Source organism: Mesoplodon mirus (assembly GCF_964341445.2).
Source record: "Mesoplodon mirus genome assembly, chromosome: 9".
NCBI lineage: Eukaryota > Metazoa > Chordata > Mammalia > Artiodactyla > Ziphiidae > Mesoplodon > Mesoplodon mirus.
Genome location: NC_138985.1, coordinates 93,223,308 through 93,245,848, shown reverse-complemented (window position 1 = coordinate 93,245,848; position 22,541 = coordinate 93,223,308). Strand labels below are relative to the sequence as shown.

The following is a 22,541-nucleotide window of genomic DNA, read 5'->3' as shown; positions in this document are numbered from 1 at the left end:
AGTCCTTGGTGGAGTCTGCTTCCTTCTCCTCCCCCTATTCCACCCTCCTCATCCAATCTATTGTGGAGGTCCATTACCTAAAGCTCTGCTTTGTACGCACACTGTTTCCAATCCCAGTCCATGAAAGCACTGCCTATTCAACCCTCCCCTAAACAAATCCCCTACTTTGCTTGAAGAACTGTTCTTAGAGCTTTATCTTAGAACTAATGCCATTGCCAGGGAGGGAGGGAGAGAAGTAGGAGAAATAACAGTTCTGAAGGCAGTCCCTTAATTACTTGCCCTGATGTTCCATCTTCCCCCTACATGCTCCCTCCTCCTCCACTTGCTGATTCTAGGCTTGAGTTTCAGGACAGGAGCTCTTTAAGAAATTATCTGATTTCCAGCATGCCGCAGGAGTACCTATTTGGGGTTGCATTTTATTCTGTTCTGGTTTCTCAATCATTAGAATTCCAACTGCTTTCTGTTACCCTGAAATTCCTCAAATTTTCTGGTATTATAACAATAGCAAGAATGACAGCAGCTAACATTAAGTCAACATTGGCTAAACAGACTGTCAGTAGAAATATCTGTTATCCTGGTCTTTAGCTAGTTGACAAGCTAGAGTTAAGGCAATTAATTTGGCTTGTTATGCTGACTTTGTTTCTGATAACTAAAAGTTTTCAATTATGGGAAAAAAAACATTGGCTAAATGTAAAAACTCTTCTAAGTGCTTTGCACATATTACCTCTCTTGATACTCACAACAAACCTAGGAGGTTGGTACTATTATCATCATCCTAATTTTACAGATGAGGAAACTGAGGCAAAAAAAAAAAAAAAGAATAGGCAACTTGTCTAAAGTCACACAGTTGGTAAATGGCAGAGCCTGGATTCAGACATAGGTAATCTGGCTTCAAAGCCTCCCTTTTCTGTTTTTCAATATAATTATGATTCATTCTTTTTTGTAGGTCTGCTTTGTCATTTTCAGTAATAAGTGAGAAGTATGGAGGGTAAATGGGTGTAAGCAGTCTATCATTTTGTAATGAAAACACACTGTTTTCACTATACTGATATTGTTTTCACACCACTTATAACGGGTAGCAACATCTTTTAGAGAATATGCAGGATCTAGTGAAGGAATCTAGCGACAGAAAATGAGCCCTATGAAACTGTTTAATCAGAATCAAAAGAGATAATGTGTAGGAGTTCCAAAACGAGAGGCTTGAAAGTGGCAATTTCAAAAGTATAGATAAGTTGTTTTAAAAATCTAAGGAAACACTAAATAGCATTTTCGTATTCTCAGCAACTTATTAGTTTCGTATTCTCAGCAACTTATTAGTTTACTGTCACCACCACCAGAGAGAAGTTGAGGATGTACTAAAATTTTAGTCCCATCCTATTCCCTGACAGCAGCCTTACAAATAATTCAGTTCAACTCAAATATATATGATATACCTACTACATGCACTGTGCTACAAACTGGAGATAAAGAAATGAAAGGCACTGTCCCACTGTCCCTGCCCTTACAGAGCTTACAGTCTATGGCAGGCAGGAACAAGTAAACAAATGACTATAATTCAGTGTGGTAAGTGTTATGATACAGGCAGATACACAGAGGGTGCAATCAAAACAAAGAGACAAGCCTTCCAAGGAGGTTTCTCTAGAAATAACTCATAGACTGAGTGTTCAAGGATATGCTATTATTGGCTTGGGGAGATTAAACTGAATTTATCATCTTTTCCCTCAATCTGCTCTTCCATCCATCTATATAATACCTGGTAAAGAGAAAATGGTCCACACAGAAAGCTGGAAGCTTTCTTGACTTTTCCCTCCTCCTCCTGAATTGGTCATCAAGTCTCATCTAATTCCACTTCCTTATATTTCAAATCAATTACCTACTCTCTCTTCCTACTAAATATAACTACCTTAGCTGCAGCCTCTATCATTTCTCACCTTGATAACTCTAATAACCCTAGCTGGTCTTCCAATAAAATCTCTTCATTAATTAAATATAAACGGATCCTGAAAACTCCCCTTGGGTGGTGCTCCACTTGATCTGGGCCCTCTCCAGCTTCTTCTTTCCACACTCTTTCCCACTCTGCCCAACTTCCTACAGTTCTCTGAAAGACCGTGCTCTGTTTTGCCTAACTGCCTTTATTTAAGCTGTTTGGTCCTTGTGGTTTGAGATGTTCCAACCTTCCCCTGTTAACACATACTCAGACTACTCGATACATCTCTTCTGAAAAGTCATTCTGATGGCTACTTATCTTCCCCTGTCCTTCCCACAGGCTGAGGCAGGTACCTCTTCTGTGTGCTCCCATACCACACTAACTCATCAGGACCCTTATCACAAAGAATTACACTCAAATTATTCTGTAATTGTTTCTTTACTTGATTCTCTATAATCTAGATGATTGAACTAGCACAAAGCCTGTTACACAGGAGGCAATCAAAAAATACTGAAAGAATGAAAGCATGAACAAACGAACGAACGAGGTTAGTTAAGTCTGTGAAATCTGATGAGATAACCAAAGGAGATAATGGAGAGGACAGAACGTTGGAGCAATACCCATCTTTAGTGAGTAGGAAGAGAGAAGCCAGTAAAGGAAACAGAATGAACAATCAAAGAGGCAGGAAGAAAACATCTCAGATTGTACAGCAAAGTATAACCCAAAAGAAGAGAAAACTTTAAGAAGGTACAGGTGGTCAACAGATCAAACACTACAAACAGGTCAAAGAAGGTGAGGACTAAGACAAGGCCACTGATCTAGAAGCGGTCACTGGTGATCTTGCTGTTGCTAATGCTGAGTTTACTCCCGCCTCACTCTTCTCAGCACTGTCAGAGACCATCTTCCTCAGCAATTTTTTGAGGCAATTTAGGGCTTACGAAAATAACCAAAGATATGAAACTTACCTGTGCTAATCTCTTTTTTCCATGATTAAAATATTGAAAAACAGAGAATATAAAGAAAATAAAATCCCACCATCCAGATATAATGTTATTTCACTATTTCCTTTGTTTTTTATGTTTATATTTGTACAAAACTGATATTACATTGAATTTTACATCCTAGTTAAACAATTTCTTAATTATACTTAAATTTAGTCAGTCCCCAAGTTAGCCTTCTCATTGTAAATCAAAACATTAGTATTCTAATTTTTAAATAGAAAAAAGAAAAAATTTTATCAAATTAGACGTACTGCTTGGTTATGTGTGCACAATGGTTTTTTTGTCACATAACACTAAAATTACCTATTAGTTTCTATCAATAAAATTATTTATGCTAAAAGGTAGCATAGCAGGAATTCCCTGGCGGTCCAGTGATTAGCACTTGGTCTCTTAACTTCCATGGCCCGGGTTCAATCCCTGGTCAGGGAACTAAGATCCCACAAGCCACATGGCGTGGCCAAATGATATAAAATAAAATAAAATAAAAGGTAGCATAGCACCCTAAGTATCTTATCTTGACCTATTTAGGCTAGATTTTATTTTTTTCATGATCTGGACCTTGGTCACTAAAAATAGGTTAGGCACTAGATATAGAAACATCTTTAGCTGCTGCAGGTCTTTTCTCTAGTCTTTTTGTTTTTCCTAAAATAATCTCTTCAGTCAAAATTAGATACACTGGCTTATAAATAATAAGGTCTAAACTATAACATTAAAAACGCTTGTCTTGGGCCTCCCTGGTGGCGCGGTGGTTGAGAGTCCGCCTGCCGATGCAGGGGATACGGGTTCGTGCCCCGGTCTGGGAGGATCCCATATGCCGCGGAGCGGCTGGGCCCGTGAGCCATGGCCGCTGGGCCTGCGCATCCGGAGCCTGTGCTCCGCAACGGGAGAGGCCACAACAGTGAGAGGCCCGCATACCGCAAAAAGAAAAAAAAAAAAAAACGCTTGTCTTACAATTTATTATATCTAGAAAAACAGTATGAACCAGAGTTTTCAACCCTCTTCTGAGATTTTCTTTCTTCAGTAGGGAGTATGTTTTACTAGAAGAAGTAAAAAATAGAAAGAATGAAACATTTCTAAAAGTAAGAATTACTAGGTCAAAGGATGTGAACATTTTCAAGGCTTTTGATACATATTGCCAAATTAAATCCAGAAAGGCTGTGTCAAATTTACACTTCCTTCAATATATGAGCTTCATTTCCCCATACCCTTGCAACACTGACTATTCTTATTTTTAGTCTTTGCCAATCTAATAGGTAAAAATGATAACCTTATTATTTTAATTATGTTTATAACAATAGTGAAAATAAACATTTGTTCATATTTATTGACCTTTCTTTTTTACAAATTGATTATTCATGTTCTTTTACCTATTTTTCTAGTGGGTATTTGCTTTTAAACTATTGATTTATAAGAGCTCTTTATATATTCATGACATTAACCATTTGTTACAAATATTTCCCCCTTTTATCTTTTTATTTATGGTTTCTGACATAAGAGGTTTTTAGTTTTATACTCAGATAAATTTTATTTCTTTCTTAAAATCATATTTAGAAAATTATTTCCCATACCCCATATTTTATAAATTATTCAAAGTTCTTTTTAATATGTTTACAGTGGAATAATACTGACATCAATGAGATGATTTATTTCTACGACCTAATACACATTAAGTGATTCTAACTTCCTAAAACTTATAATTACAATTCCAACAGTGGTCACTATGAAACACAGGTTTAAAATTAAATTCTAGATTTTCTTTCATCCAATTTTAGCTGTTTAGACAATTTTTAAAAACCAGAGTTTTGAGTTTAGAAAATTCATTCAAAGTTCCCTTTAACCCATACGAAGCACAGATCTCTTGCTAGTTATCACCCACCTCTCAAAAACCTGTTAGGGATCCTTATGATGGGACAGGACTGAATGAAGCGCCTCCTAACTGGGTCCCATCGTATTTTCTTCTTACCTGTTACCACAATTATCAGCAATAAGTCAGACACATACAACACATGGCAAATAATACATAGTAACTGTAGTTATAAAGACAGAAAAACAGGAAACAAAACAATACTTGAATACAGAAAGAAGTGATGTAAAGTAGCATTTACCCTGTTTTGGAAGTCAAAACAAAATTTAATTAATATATAAGCAGTGATGAAGGTTTTCAACTCATCCCCAAAAGAATAAGAACAATTATGTGCACCATTTTGCGGAATTCTGGTTCAACAGACATGCATTCAATAATCACCAATGCCATCTTGTGGCAAAAATTCACCAGGAGCTTTAGAAACAGATTAGAAACGATGACATTTTTACAAGTCAGTGAATGTTAAAAAGGGAGCTCTGACTAAAATTAGTTTGGCATAACGTAGGCTCCTGTCCTCTTCCAGGTTTGGTATTCTTTTATCAGTTATATGGTTAAGAGGATAAAGCAATGGGCACCATTCTTTAAATATGAAATAAGCTGATCTTGCTATAATTAAAATTGTGTGGTAGCAACCAAATAAAACAAACATTTAATATCGTGACACTTCCACTGTAGGGGGAGAAAAAAAAGGAAATTCCTCTGCCTTCACAGGAAGCAAATTAACTGCACATTAACCCCAATTAAAACTTGTTTTCTTATAACAGAAGAAAAATGCAAAGCATAGTAGAAGTGTTAAATGGGATAATTTTGTCTCTTCCCAAAGGTTTGATAGCTCCCAAAGACAGCTTACAAGCAATAAAAACAATTAACACTGGTATAGAATTTAAAGTTTAAAACAGCTTCGACAAGTATTATCTCATTTGATCCTCACAACAATCCTGTATGGATTCAACAGTCATTTCATTAAGCACCTGCTATGCCTTGAGCCCTAGGCTAGGCTCCACGGTAGCCAAAGGAGGATATGACTCCTAGCCTCAAGAACTCATGGTCTTGTGAGGAAGGCAGATGCCTAAACTAATAATTACATTACAGTGAAGTAATTGCTATAACAGGGCCTATAAAAACACTTTGAGGAAGATAGTATCATCTTAATTTTACAAGTAAGGAAGCTAAAAAAAAATTAAGTGACTTAATGCCAAAGCCAGGAGTCAAGCCTGGGCAGTTTGACTCTAATACCTGCCTTCTTTCTACTATACCACACTTAACCTGTCTCAAATTCCTTGGAAAGCATATAGTTTTTGGTTCTGGCAATTGGAAATATCTGAGATGTTCATCAGCAAGGTCTGGTCTGTTTACTATAGCACTTGTACATAGAGATACATAAATTCAGTGTAATGAAACAGCATTACCTGCACATGTATACTTAATATTGCGGCAGAGACAGACTCATGAGCAAGGGAAAGAATTATTTTGCAAAAGAGTTGCAAAAGGGTTTATCCTCCAAGTCTTTTAAATCAGTAGTTCCCAAATGCTGGTCTACAGACCACTGGTGGGCTAAGGTGAAGATTCACCAGTCCAACACAAAATGAGAAAAATATGGACAAGGCAATGAGTTTTTAAAAATGCTAAAATGTTCCATTTAAAAGTCTGTCCTTTTTTCAGAAATTAGAAACTTTTGTTATTAAATATTCTTTTATTTTAAGAGATGAAGGTGATAGAAAATGGTACTTGATTTTGTTTTTTAATATTCTTTCTTGGAAAAATAAAAAACTTGCAAGCCTATGTGTATCCCCAAAATATACACATATTTAAATTTGTAGGTTTATGACATCCAAAGACTGGAGAAGCACAGCTTTAAATCAATACAATATTTGTCTATCACTCATAAGTCCAACATTGTCAACCACACTATCAAAGGATACATAAGATGTATAAGAAACTTCCCTTGCCCTCAAGAAGTTTATATTCTAATTAGGGAGACAAGACAAACACATAAAACAATTAGATAGCAATACAAGACAGAATATAACAAGTGATTAGCTTAAAATTTGACATTTTTATGTATCAAAAGCATTAAAATGTACATACCCTTTGACCCAGCTATTCCACTTCTAGGAATTTATTCCTAAAGAAATAATCATAGATGCATGGAAAGATGTATGGACAAAGATACATACTACGATATTATTTATAATGGTAAAAAATTAGAAACACTTTCAGTGTCCAATGATAGGGAGATGGTTAAGTATGCTAAATAAACATTTAAATATATTCATATTCTACATACCACTAAAAAAAGTACATACAAGAATATTTACTAACATGAGAAAACATTCACAATATATTGCAAATGAAAGGTGCAAGGTACAAAATAGTAGCAGTGCATGATACCATATCAACAAAGAAAAAAGTATATATTCATGAAAAATACAGGCAGGATATACATCAAATTTTAATTGTGGTTATCTTTGGGCAGTTATTATGAGTGATTTTGTTTTTTTCTCCTTAGTGCTGGTGTTTATTTTCCAAGCTTTCTCATTGAGTAGGCATTACTTTTGGACTGGAAAAAAAAACAATACCATATTACTTTAATTTTTTTTTGAAGCTATGATAAGAAAATACTATAAAGAAACATACCAAAGTATTAACATTGGTTATGATTCAGGTTGAGGATTATCACCCCTTTTATATTATCCAAAAATTCTAAGACATATTGTTTTATAATGGAAAAATATAAAACAAATTTAGATAACAGTGAGGGAGAAATACTGAAAATTACTGAACCAAAGTTGTACTCAAAAATCCTTTCTGATGTTTTCTCAGAGCTCTGTCAAACATCTTTGGCCTGCTTTTCTCTCAGCAACCAACGTAAGTCTGTCACAGGCATAGGCTAATGTTGACTCTACAGAGGTTATTCACCCAAAGTAGGCACTAAGTTCAGAATCCATATTTTCTTCCTTCAGCCAAAGAGCAGAAAAAAAGAGAAACCAGCAACATAGCATATATATGCCTCTTCAATTTCATGTAAATATATTCCTGAAAAATATATTTGTTCTTGAAGCTTTAATTTTTATATATTTGAATGCCAATGTTCATTTGTGATTGCTTATACTCTTCAAAACAAAAACCATAATTTTTTCAATCATTTCATCAATATTTTATTTTTTGCTTTTCAATTTTTCATTTTTATTTACTTCACTATACATATGACATAGTCATTGACAGTCAAGGTGGTAGGCTGAGCACACTGCAAGCAAGCTCCCCTCTCCCCAAAGCCCCACAAGTAACACAAAAGCCATTTTAAAAAAATTATAATCAAAAGAAAGCAAGAAATGGTCTTAGTCAATCACTGAAAGATGTAAGGCTGACAGAATCAGCTTAAAGAAGGAAACCACAGTGCTATACACCCAGAGTAGAGGGCTATTGCAAGTGATCTGAACAGCCCTCAGAGTAAACTAAGCCCAGAGGTGGAAGACAGCAGAAAGAACTGAAATAATTTATAGAATTTACAGCATAACTGGTTAGGGGGTGGCATGGAAGTTACAAAGCAGGTCAACCTCTCCCACCATTTACCATTTTGGTTCAAGCATTATAGAATAGAGGTACATAATTTGCTCCTAGATGGGAACAGTGGCATCAAACAAGAAAGGTGTCACTCCCCAGGTAGGAACAATGAGTATAAACCCTTGGATCAGAAAGACAGGACAGAGCCCTGGGTGGATATTAAATCCCAGGAAAAAGAGGGGACAGACACTAAAGAAGTCTGGCAATTGGTACACTCTCTCTCATTGCACATTCCACCTCTACCCACAGTCAGTGGAGACCTGCTGCAATAAACATATGTAACATTCACAGGAAGGCTAACAAGGACTCTCAAATAAAGGTGAATGAGCACAAAACCAAGACTCAAACATGAAAAAGTTATTAATGTGATAAGCAGAACTCATACCCAAAGAAAGAGAGTTGACAAATTAAATAGAATAAAACCTTAGATTAGGTACAATTACTGTCCTGAGATATGCAAGATGATAATACATTTATTTTAAAAGAAATAAATTGGAACTCTTAGAAGTTAATTTTGATCATTTAAATAAAAAAACTGATTAAGGACTGAAAAAAATAAAGAACAAATTAAATTAGTAATCTAAAAAATGGAGCCAAGAAATGCACCAGAATATAGTATAGAAGGAAAAAGAGGTGGGAAGCATTTTAAGAAGTTAAGATATAAAAGGGGATTGAGCAACTACTATCAAAACGCCACCTGCCTTTTTTTGTAGAAACGGACAAGCTAATCTGAAACTTCATACAGAAACACAAGGAGGGACTTCCCTGGTGGCGCAGTGGTTGGGAGTCCGCCTGCCAATGCAGGGGACACGGGTTCAATCCCTGGTCCGGGGAAGATCCCACATGCCGCGGAGCAACTAAGCCCGTGTGCCACAACTACTGAGCCTGCTGCACTCTAGAGTCCATGAGCCACAACTACTGAAGCCCGCATGCCTAGACCCCGTGCTCTGCAACAAGAGAAGCCACCGCAATGAGAAGCCTGTGCACCGCAATGAAGAGTAGCCCCCGCTCGCCCCAACTAGAGGAAGCCCGCTCACAGCAACGAAGACCCAACGCAGCCAAAAATAAATAAATAAATAAATTTATTAAAAAAAAAAAAAAAAAGAAACACAAGGAAACCAGAAAACCAAAACAATCTTGAAAAAGAACTAAATTGGAAGACTCACATTTCCTGGTGTCAAAACTTACTAAAAAGATATAGTATTCAAAACTGTAGTCCTGGGGGATTCCCTGGTGGCGCAGCGGTTGAGAGTCCACCTGCTGATGCAGGGGACATGGGTTCGTGCCCCGGTCTGGGAAGATCCCACATGCCGCGGAGCGGCTGGGCCCGTGAGCCATGGCCGCTGAGCCTGCGCGTCCGGAGCCTGTGCCCCGCAACGGGAGGGGCCCCAACAGTGAGAGGCCCGCATACCACACAAAAAAACAAAAAAACAACTGTGGTCCTGGCATAAGGACAGACATGTATATTAATGGGACAGAAATTGAAGGGTCTACAAGTAAACCCATGTATCTATGGTCAATTGATTTTTTTTAACATCAGTATAATTGCTTTACAATGGTGTGTTAGCTTCTGCTTTATAACAAAGTTTATCAGCTATACATATACATATATCCCCATAGAATAGACTTATGGTCAATTGATTTTTGACAAGGGTGACAAGATTACTCAACGGGGAAAGCATAGTCTTTTCAACAGATGGCCCTGGGACAACTAGATATACTTTTAAACCTAGAATTCTGTATCTACTCAAACTCTCAGTCAATTGTGGGAGTGAAATGAAGACTTTTTTTTTTTTGGCCGTGCTACATGGCTTGCAGGATCTTAGTTCCCCGACCAGGGATCAAATCTGTGCCCCCTGCAGTGGAAGTGCAGAGTCCTAATCAGTGGACGGCCAGGGAATTCCCAAGACATTTTTGAATGTACAAGGACACAAAATTTTTGCTTCCCTCAGAGTTCTAGTGAACGAATTACTCAAAGATATACATCTGGAATTAAAAAAAAAATCCAAGAATAATAATCAAGGTATAAGAAAAGAGTAAGCAGAGAAATCAGTAAAGTAAGTTTAAATAAGTGCTGACTGGAAAACAAAACAAAACACAAAATCTTACTAACATTCAAAACCGTAATCTCAGTGATACCGACAGGAATAATTATGAGGGTAAGAAGAAGGGCTGGAGAAGGGAAAGCAGGTGAATGGTAAAGTCCTTGTCTTGTTCAGAAGAAAGATACAGAAAGTGATTAATACAGATACTGATAGAAAATATAAATTTAAGTATTATGTAAAAAATTTAAGATGGCTTCACTCCAAACATTTAAAGACACAAATGCTTTCAGAGAATAGAGAAACTCATTTATGAAACTAGTAGAACCCTGATATCAAAATCTGATAAAGACATTAAAGATCATTACAGGTCAACATCCTTTATAAACATAGGCACAGAAATTCTAAACAAAATATTATCAAATCAAAGTTACATAAAAAGAATAATACATCATGGCCAAGTGAAATTTGTTCCAAAAATGTGAGGCTGTTATAACATTCAAAAATCAGTATAATTCACCACAAAAACAGAGTAAAGAGAAAAACTATGCAATCATCTCAATAAATACAGAAAAAGCATTTGATAAAATTCAACACCAAGCCAACTGGGGGAAAAAAGAAACTTATGCTTACACAAAACCTTGTACGTAAATGTTCATAGAGGGACTTCCCTGGTGGCGCAGTGGTTAAGAATCTGCCTGCCAGTGCAGGGGACACAAGGTTCGAGCCCTGGTCCAGGAAGATCCCCCATACCGCAGAGCACCTAAGCCCGTGCATCACAACTACTGAGCCCGCGCTCTAGAGCCCGTGCTCCACAACAAGAGAAGCCACAGCAATGAGAAGCCTATGCACTGCAACAAAGAGTAGCCCCCACTCACCGCAACTAGAGAAAGACAATGCGCAGCAATGAAGACACAACACACCCAAAAATAAATAAATAAAAAATTTTAAAAAGATTTAAAATAAATAAATAAATAAATAAATGTTCATAGAAAGTTCATTCATAATAGCCAAAACCTGACAACAACCTTCCAATGAATCAGAATGGGTAAATGAACTGTGGTTCACCCATACCATGGCACACTACTCAGTTATCAATGAACTAACAATTGATGGGGGCAATAACTTGAATGGCTCTCAAGGGAATTATGCTGACTAAAGAAAGCCAATGTCAAAAGGTTACATGATTCCACTTATATAACATTATTGAAAACACAAAATTATAGAGATGGAGAAGATTAGTGGTTGCCAGGGGCTTGCCAGGGGGAGGTGGCTGTGCCTAAACAAGGGCACATGAGGGACCCTTGTAAATGGGTCTGTTCCATATCTTGTCTAGGTGGCCATGCAAATCTATACATGTGATAAAATTACACAGAACTCAATACAAACACATGCACAGACACACACACAAATTAATGCATGTAAAACTCATGAAATCTGAGTAAAGTAAGTTGATGGTATCAATGTCAATTTCCTGGTTGTGTTACTGTGCAGTAGTAACAAGATATCATCTGGGAAACTGAATGAAGGGTGTATGAATCTCTCTGTATTATTTCTTACAATTCCATTATAAATCTACAATACCTTAAAGTAAAAAGTATGAAAAATTAAATAAATAAAAACCAAAATGCAGAGAAAAAAACCTGACTATGTTGATATGGGGCAGATTGTATTCAAAATGACATATCTGAAACAATTATGAATATTTTAACAATTAGAACTATTGATAGAGAACATGACCTAAGAATTCTGGTTTAGGTGATATGGTGCTACTGCATTATACAATTCAGTATCTATAAAGAATTTCAAAAGAGAAGCAAATTAACACTGTATTCAGAATCACTGCACGGTTGTGCAGACTGCCTACTGCACAGGAGCTCCATGCCAAGTGGCTAAATGGGGACTAAAATCCAGCCTGCACTCTGCTGCCCAATGTACTCACAGAACTATGTCTACATGCACCATGGCACACTTTGGGCTGGCAGTGACCAACTTGCTAAGTGAATGACTTTCTTTCAAACATAAGAGAAATAACATTTATTGAGTATCTATTCCTAGCACTTATATACGCTCATTTTTAAATTTCTGCCTTTACCTTTCAAAATAAGATCTGAACCCATATCTTAGTTCTGCTGTGCTGCTCGGGTATAGAGTATTCCTCAGGAGGCTTCGGTTCTATCTCAAATCCTTTTTGAAACAAAGTGGTGTATAAATTAATACAAATCAAAATATGAATTACAGTGCAATATTGTACTGTTATGGTTTAATTAGTCATGGCATTATATATGTGTATGTTTATGTGTGTGAAAACAGCTGCATTCCTTAATAAAAATACTGTCCCAAGAACTCATTTAAATCCTCACCACAACTCTTAGATAAAATTATGATCCCCAATTTACAGATGAGAAAACTAAGACATAGAGAGATTAAGTAATTTGACCAAGGTCACTTAGCTAAGTAAGCAAGTAAAAACTCTGGGATTCAAACCCATGCAGTTTGGATCCAAATCACTCTTAACCACTCACAATAATGCTCATAGTCACAATTCAATTTGGCACCTGAAAAAGTATGTCTAACAGAGGCACTTGATAAATACTTATTAAATGAATGAATGAATGAATACTATGGCAGTAATTCCCAACCAAAGGTACACTCTCCCAACTCCCTAAAGAAGTTGCTCTCCTCTCCCAAGATTCTGGTATTATTCTCCATTATACAGTCATCCCTTGGTATCCACTGGGGATTGGTTCCAGGACCCCCGAGGATACCAAAATCTGAGGATGCCCAAGTCTCTTCTTCTATAACATAGCTAAGTGTTTCCACACAAGCTACTTGCACATTCTCCAGTATACTTTAAATCCTCTCTAGATTACTTATAATACAATGTAAATGCTATGTAAGTAGTTGTAAATACAATGTAAATGATCTGTAAATAGCTGCTGGAGTGCAGCAAATTCAATTTTTGCTATTTGGAACTTTTATTTTCCCCAAATATTTTTGATCTGAGGTTGGCTGAATCCATGAATACGGAACCCGTGGATACAAAGAGCCAACGGTATCATTATACTGCCACTTAATTAAGAATAAAAACCAGGGACTTCCCTGGTGGCACAGTGGATGGGACCCCACGCTCCCAATGCACAGGCCCCGGGTTCGATCCCTGGTCAGGGAACTAGATCCCACATGCATGCCACAACTAAGAGTTTGCATGCTACAACTAAGGAGCCTATGTGCTACGACTAAGGAGCTGGCGAGCTGCAATTAAGGAGCTGACAAGCCTCAACTAAGGAGCCCATGTGCCGCAACTAAGGAGCCCGCGAGCCACAACTAAGACCCGGTGCAACCAAATAAATAAATAAATATTTAAAAAATAAAGGAATAAAAACCATAGTAAGTCATAGCCTATCATAGACTTCTTTCCTCCTATAAAAATGAAGTAATCACAGCACATTGAGAAACATCTTCAAACCTTAAGATATTCTTTGTCATTTTGATTTATATCGTTAGTTATTAAAGTATGACTTTACTGAAAAAAACAGACTTGTAGGGTGGGTGAGTAGTTTTGTCTTTGGGGGAGGGAGAGAGCACAGGAGGAGTTTTATCAGGCTCAAACTGTTCCAAAAGGCAGATGTGATACTGAAACCACTGTTCATAAATGACTGAATTCTAAGTTATACTATCCTTCCTTAGAAATAGTAAAAACGAAAGAGGCTAAAAATTTTACAGATTAAAAATTAATCAAAAAGTATTATAATTCATAAACCTGTGTTAGATTAAAATATTAAATCGGGACTAACAAACAAAAATTCTAGGAATACTCCTGACTTAAAATAGCACCATCACATTCCTAATGTTTATGAATTGCTGCCAAGACTTTGAAATAAAGTTTTAAATAAAAACCCCACCCTTTGGGACCAGTTTAATCTTTTGATACGAAGAATTAACTATAAGCACACCACAAACTATATGTATACTAGATGGTCTCTAAAGCTCTAAAAATTCTACAATTTTCAGTGGAATCAGAAATGCTCTAAGAATCTTAGAACTTACCCAGTGCAATGGTTCCTGAGATGCTGACTAGATGGCTCGTTGTAAGCTTATTAAAAAATATAAAAACAAAAACAAAAAAAAGCAGATTACCAGGTCCATCCCAGTAGGTCTGATATATTAACTTTGGTAGGGAATCAGGTTCTATTGAGACTAATAAGACTTATTGGCTCTCTTCCCAGAAAAAATGCACATATATGCTCACAATTTTACATACGATATAATCCTCTGAAGACTATTCACAGACTTGTGAATTGAGGGACTCCAAGTTAAAAAATTAAAAGAATTTAGACCCAGAATGTTATAATTGTTTTCAAAGGTAGTTAAATGGAAGAAGGAATAACCTTATTCCATATTCTACCAGAAGACACAACTGGGAGAAACTCAAAAAGTTGCAGCTGAATTTAAGGCAACAATTAGAGCCAACAAATAATCTGACAGCTCTCTCCACAAATAGGCAGTCCATTAATTTAAGAGGTCAAAATAAGTAGACCTCTTTAAAACAGAGGCTAAAAAAAAAAGATTAGAGCTATTGTGGAAAGGATTCCCACACTGGGTAGAAGATAAGGCAAGATGACTTCCAATGTCTTTTTCAATTTTAGTATTTTATGATTCTAAGGAATTTTAGAAGAGGGGAAAAGGGAAAAATAAAAAGTCAATCTTAAAACTTTTTTTTTTACTCCTTATAGGTTGTTTTCCACATTTAAGATTAAAAGAAAAAGTCTGCATTTGTGCTCTATGTTACCTGTGTCAATGTGCCTGTCTTCTTTTTTGTTAATTGAAGTATAGTTGATTTACAATGTTGTGTTAATGTGTGCCTGTCATGAAATGTAAGCCATAGCCAAAGGATCTGTTTTTCTTAATTCAATATTGCCTCCTTCCTTTTTATCTCAAGCAGAACTTCATTAACAAGCAAACAAAAAAAGCATATAGGATATATCCTACAACCCTGGAAAATAACCCAATCAGTTTCTTTACTAACAACTATGTATTTGAATCTTAATTTACTGAAATAAAAATTTATAGTAAAAATTCACTCAAAGAGCCAGACTACATTATTTCATCTTTTCTTGCTTCTGGATTTCTTGCACTCTATAACTTGAGTTTCCAGAGAATAACCGCTCTCCCCAAAAACATCCCTGAGAGACAGAGAAAAAAAAAAAAGACTATATACTGGGTGACTATAGATGTAGGAGATTAAATATGAAAAACAGATTTTTAAATCAATACATTTTGGCAAAGCCTACTGATCTAAAATTTTGCAACCTCCTTTAAGGAGCACCAAAGATGGGTAGTTCTTTAGAGGTACAGAGTCCACCCTATTTCTGCAAGTGAAACTGAGAAACTAAAGAGAAGGAAATCCACAAATTCTAATAGTTAAAAGACTGTATCCAGAAATGTCATTTATTACTTTTACTATTCATTCTGTTCCTTGATTAAGACTAGAAAACTGATCAGTTTTGAAAGTGAAGACACAACTGTTCTATATGAACTCACTTTCCCTTCTCTCAGGTAGCCATTTTCTGTTGGCAACTGCTTTGTCTTCCAAAAAAAATACCTAGACTTGACCAAAGGCAATGAGAACTTGTGTTGGACTAAATCTGGCAAAAAGCAACAAAACATTCACTAAATAACAAATTTTTATTTTTATTTTTTTATTTTTTTGCGGTATGCGGGCCTCTCACTGTTGTGGCCTCTCCCGTTGCGGAGCACAGACTCCGGACGCGCAGGCCCAGCGGCCATGGCTCACGGGTCCAGCCGCTCCGCAGCATGTGGGATCTTCCCGGACCGGGTCACGAACCCGTGTCCCCTGCATCGGCAGGCAGACTCTCAACCACTGCGCCACCAGGGAAACCCCCGGAAATAACAGCTATTCTTTACTCAGAACAAAAATTTCAAAAGATAACATTTCACAAGAACATTTGCATTGAAGCATTTTTTCTATAAGTGCACAGATCAGTTTTGGACTTAAAATCATAATTGAACAGAAAAGATTTTGAATGTAGCTTTAAGAAGTTATTTGTCTCCCTGAATGGTTTTCTCAGTGTTTTCTTTTGTATATGCACGTTATTAAAGCTAAATACATTACCTCTTTCTAAGGTACACAGTTCACATTATAAAATTCATATTCCTGCATCAAGTTTGTGTGTTTGTGTGTGTTTTAAGGAATTTATTTTATGTGACACCAAGATGTTTGCAGTTGGCTTTGGTTTGATTAATTACACATCTGATTCAAATTAACTGAGTTGACAGTTTGCTGATGAAACCATATGGCAAGAACTACTGTGGGTAAAAAGGGAAACAACTTTTTCAAAAAGCACCATTCAACTCCAATGACTATCTACTTCATTTTTTTTTGGCTTAATTACTTCTAATTTCACTATCTAGTCTTATAGACAAACTCAATGATCACACTTTAGATAAAGCTTGAAGCAAATTCACTGACAGTATAGCATATATAAAAAGGAAGAGTATTAGATCGAGCTGAATTCTAAATGCAACAGGAAGCCACTAAGGATTCTGATCTTGGAAGCAATAATCATAGTTATGCTTTGGGAAGATTAATCTTGTTTCAGTATACAGAATGAAATAGGAAGACTGAGAATGACAAAAACATTACAGGTTTCCCCTGTTATCCTAAAGTAGAGTGTTCCTAATGAAACCTTTCCTAAGTCGAAATGGTGTAATGCACAGAAGCAATTACCTTAATTACCTTTGTGCTAACCGATGCACAAAATAAACCCTGAAAAAGCACAGATGCTCGCAGACACAGTGCAAAGCTATACAGCTCGATGCTGAGATGATGAGTACAGTTCCCAGGGTAGGAGCTTGGCGAGGCCACTCATGCTGCTTGGGGTGCGCCCTGCCTCTATAACAGCTAGCTGCAAAACAAACGCTGAACCAATTTTTGCTTTTCACCTTTTTTTATAAAAGTAAAAATCCTCTTCAGATTTCTTTCAGTTAGTGAAAACAGATATTTTCTTAAAAATGAAGTGGTGTGGGCTTCCCTGGTGGCGCAGTGGTTGAGAGTCTGCCTGCCAATGCAGGGGACGCGGGTTCGTGCCCCGGTCCGGGAGGATCCCACATGCCACGGAGCGGCTGGGCCCATGAGCCATGGCCGCTGAGCCTGCACGTCCGGAGCCTGTGCTCCACAACGGGAGAGGCCACAACAGTGAGAGGCCCACGTACTGCCAAAAAAAAAAAAAAAAATGAAGTAGCGTAAAGCAAACTTTGTAAAAGCAGGGGATACCTGTATTAATATGGTCCAATTTGAGGCAGTGAAGGCCTGAATTACAGCAGAACTGGGAAGGACAGGCAACAGAGACGAGGACGGCACAGTGGTTAAAAGCATGGACTTTGGAACCACCCTGCTGAATCCAAATCCTGTATCCAAATCCTGGCTCTGTCCCTTGCTAGCTATATGGCCTTGGACAACGTCTTATCCTCTGGGCCTCAGCTCCTTTCTCTTTGAAAAGGGGATGATAACATTACCTACTCCTCATTAGGTTATGAATAAATGTTTATAAAAGTGCTTAGCTAAGAATATTATTTGGGGATAAAACACAAGGACTTAAAGACTAGCTGGATGGGAAAGCTGAGTAAGATAAAGAGATAAACTATAAGTTTGAGTTTTTAATTTCTGTAACTTGAAGAAAACTTTAAAAACACAGATACTAAAGGGTAAGTTGGCAATATTTCTCACTATGCATTGCACAATGTTTTTAAAGAGTAAAAGACCAGAGACAATTTAAATATCTATCAGTTGTGTGGCTGGCACCTTGCTGTACACCTGAAACTAACGCATCATTGTAAATCAACTATACACCAATAAAAATTTTTTTAAATTTGTGTGGCTGGTAAATTAGTGTACATCCATACAATGCAATACTTTCAGCCATGAAGAAGAATCAGATCAGTCTAAATGCGCTGATATAGAACAGTCCCCAGAATATATTTTCAGTAAAAAGAAAAAAAAGAAGAAAAAAGGGCAGGTGCAGAAAGAATACTTTATGTTCTACTCTAATTCGTTTAAAAATAAAGTTAACATACACCTATATGCATGTATATGCGAATTCTAATTCTGGAAAGATACACCAGAAACTAACAGATGATACCTCTGGGGAGAGACTAGAGAATCAAGGATCTAGGGAGAAAAGAGATTTTGTCTCCCTTGTATACTATTTGATTTTATCATGTTTATGCAGTGTTTTTTAGTTTAAAAAAAATTAGTGAAAAAAAAATGACAGGCAGGGAAGGTTGAGTTCAATAGTAAGAAATCATATTTACATATTTAAGTGAACATAACTTTTATGTGTTCTACAGGTTTGCCCAGTATAGATTCTGGTAACAGCCTAATGATCTGGGGGTTCAAAAACACTAAAGACTTTTTTTAAAAAAGATGGTCTTAAAAATGGCTCAGGGAGAATAAACAAAATGAACCTTAAAAAGTATACAGGCTATTAAAAACTAGGCTGCATTTCAAAAGTCATATGTCAGTTTGTGATCTGAAATTCTGAATATGGTTTCCCATGTTACATATAGTTAGTAAGTCTCTAGGCCACCCTAGGCCACCCACTCTAGGCCACAAAAGCCTACTATACCCACAATGATAACTACAGTACCGCAGTAATAGCAATACAGAGTCCACCATTTTAAAACCTTATTTTACTCAAGTTCTCAGGCACATCTGACAAGGTGAGCTCTCCCTCCTTGAAAGAATTTCTTCTCTTGGCCTTTGTGAAACCAAGCAGCCCTGCTTTTCCTCCTATTTTACTGAACTTCCTCACTTGCTTCTCCTTTCCTTCTCACCTTCAAGAGTTATAGTCTTCTTCTGCTATTTCTATTTAATCTTTCTTGGTGATCTCACCTAATTCAGTGACTTTAAATACCATCTGTATGCTAAGAATTTCAAACTTTATATCCTGAGCCTCCACCTCTCCCTTGAGTTTGATTTATATATGAAGACTGCCTCCCTATATCCTGTACTTGGAGGTCAAACAGGCATCTCAGGCTTAACACAGCCAAAACAGAACTCTCGATTGACCCCTCACAATCCTGCTTCTCTCAGTCTGCTCCATCACATTTAATGACACCATCATCCATCAAGTTGCTCAAGACAAAAACTTTGGAGTCATCCTGATTCCTCTCTTTCCTTCATATTTCACAGTAAATCCTGTTAATGCTATGTATTTCAAAATACATCTCATACTCAATGACTTCTCACCACCTATACCACTGTACCCTACTCCAAACCACCATCATCTTTTTAGGAGACTACTGCAATACTTTTCTAAATGGCCTTGATGCTTCATTTTTACCAATTCCCACAATCCATTCTCCACCCGGCAATCAGAGAGAGCTTTAAAAAATGTAAATCACATCACATACTCCCCTGCTTAAAACTGTCCCGTAGCTCCCCTTCTTAGAATAAAGAAAGGTCACAAATTCAGTTTTAGACGTGATAAACTTGAGGGGTAAAAGCCATATAAGTGGAGACATGGAGAAAGCAAGTATTTGGCCCTCAAGAGAGATCTGGGCAGAAGTTACAAAGTGGCCTTATTAGCATATGAATGAAAAATGAAAACCAGGGGCTTCCCTGGTGGCGCAGTGGTTGAGAGTCCGCCTGCCGATGCAGGGGACACGGGTTCGTGCCCTGGTCCGGGAAGATCCCACATGCTGCAGAACGGCTGGACCCGTGAGCCATGGCCGCTGAGCCTGCGCGTCCGGAGCCTGTGCTCCGCAACGGGAGAGGCCACAACAGTGAGAGGCCCGCGTACCGCAAAAAAAAAAAAAAAGAAAAGAAAACCATGGATTTGGAAGAGAATACCTAAAATAAGTTGAAAAAAGAAGGGCAGAGGCAAGGGACCAAGACTTAAGAACTCCAATAACTTAAACGTCTGGTAAAAGAAGAAGGATCAACAAAGAAGACTAAGTATGAGAGGCCAGACACAAAAAAAGAAAACCAGACCTGATGCCAAGGAAGCCAAGGAAAAAGGACGTTTCAAAATGAAGAGAGATCAGGTAAGATGGAGACTGAAAATCAACCACTTGATTTGACAACACGTAAGTCATTTGTGACTTTAGCAAGAGCTACTTCAAAGACAATGGGGAGATATGGCAATGAAGACAGCAACTCTAGTCAATGCTTTCACGAACTTGGTTATGAAAGAAAAGGGAGAGACCAGAGATATAAAGCTTGAGAAAGCTCAAATGCTATAGGGATGATTTGATGGAGCGAATGAAGTTGAAGACACAGATAAGTGACAAAAATGTAAATTTTCTGAAAAGGCAGGAAGGGATGGAATCAAGGCACAGATGGAAGGATGCAACAACTATTTCTGATAATACTAAACATAAAATTGTACTTGGAAAAAAAGTATTTGGAAAAACCACACAAAAATTGTATGTGCTAAATTCCTAGGTTAAAAAAGTGTATTTAGACTTACGTAATGTAAAATAATCTAAGCTCAACTCTTTTGCATGAATAACTATAGACATTGACAATTACTAACTCATTCAATAAACATTTAGTAAGGGCTTCCCTGGTGGCGCAGTGGTTGAGAGTCCGCCTGCCGATGCAGGGGACACGGGTTCGTGCCCCGATCCCGGAAGATCCCACATGCCGCGGAGCGGCTGGGCCCGCGAGCCATGGCCGCGGAGCCTGTGTGTCCGGAGCCTGTGCTCCGCAACGGGAGAGGCCACAGCAGTGAGAGGCCTGCGTACAGCAAAAAAAAAAAAAAAAAAAAAAAAAAAAAAAACATTTAGTAAAAGTCTGCTATAAGCGGGGCAGTGTTCTAGTCTCTGTAGAAGGTGACAGAGAATAAGACATTATTTTTGTCTTTAAGAAGCCCATTGTTAGTAAGCAGATAAGTGTGAAAACAAATACTTGCAATTCAGTATAATTACTGTGATCCTTTGTATATAGAAAGGAAGGTGGTGACACAAAGAAGAGGCACAATAGCATGGACTGTGAAGTCTAACAGACTGGGTCTGAATCCTAACTCTGACATTAGCTGTATAAACTTTGTGCAAGTTCTGTAGCTTCTCTCTAAGCCTCAGTTCCTCATCACAGAAGGGGATGAGCAAGTTAATTACCTCACAAAGTTATAAGAATTAAATAAATTAATACTTGCAAAACACCTTGAACAGAGGCAGACACACAGTAACTACTCAGTACAAGTAACTTATTTGTATTAAAAGAGAGAATAGAAAAAAAGCTGTATAAAGTATACTTGGGTGGGTCTTAGAAGACAGTAGAAGAATGGCAATCCAGGAAGAAAAACTGTTATGTGCAGAATCATGACACAGTGTGGTACTGCAGGAAACTGCAACTTAAAAAAAAATCTCTCCCAACCTAACTTCTTCCAAGAATTTAAGGCAACTAACGGCAAATAGATCTATAGCTGAAATATAAAATGAAGGACATACATGGCAAGGCTGGAGAGGTAGAAAAGGACAGACAGAAAAGTTAGAGTAAAGAGGAAAAATTGACACGACTTTATGACCAATTGGATAAGGGGTGAACAAAAGAAAGGAATCTAATGTGATTCTCAGATTTCTGGCTTGATTCACTAAATTGATGAGGTAGCCATTAAATTAGAATAAGGAGCATAAAGGGAAGAACAGGTTTGACAGGAAAGATAATGAAATTGTTTTCAGACACGCTGAATTTAAGGCACTCATCAGTCACTTGGGTCGCAATGGCAAACAGGCTAGGAAAAGAGGTCTGGATTGGAGACAGATTTGGATGTTGTCAGGATAGTAATGATATCACCAAGGGGAAAACATAAAAATAAGGAGGGAAACAAACAAACTAACATATACTCTTGGATGTCAATACTAAGGGGCAGATAAAGAAAAACTAATGAGAAATTCAAGCAATAAAAAGGATAACTAAGAGCTCTTTAGGAATACAGACGGTGTCTAGTTATGTATTCCCAGGCTTTAGTAAAGGAGGTAGTCAAAATAAAAATCTAGAGAAACTGGGTAGGATGAAGAGTAAGAGATACTAATGGATTTGTCAATTAGGAAGTTATTACCTTACCAAGAGCACTTGAGTAGAATGATGCAGGTAGAAGTGAGAGACTGCAAAAGAC

General features: G+C 37.3%; 1 protein-coding gene across 5 annotated transcripts in view; it reads right to left on the bottom strand.

Annotated features, from left to right (window-relative positions):
• KLHDC10 (kelch domain containing 10) overlaps positions 1 to 22,541 on the bottom strand; it is a 59,213-nt gene that overhangs the window by 27,343 nt on the left and 9,329 nt on the right. For 3 of the 5 annotated variants that reach the window (XM_082632371.1, XM_082632365.1, XM_082632367.1), the window contains exon 2: positions 4,805 to 4,891. The exons of the other annotated variants lie outside the window; for them this stretch is intronic. In XM_082632371.1, coding sequence (XP_082488497.1) covers positions 4,805 to 4,891 — 87 coding nt within the window. The remainder of the gene's footprint in view (positions 1 to 4,804; positions 4,892 to 22,541) is intronic. 5 annotated transcript variants of the gene reach the window in all.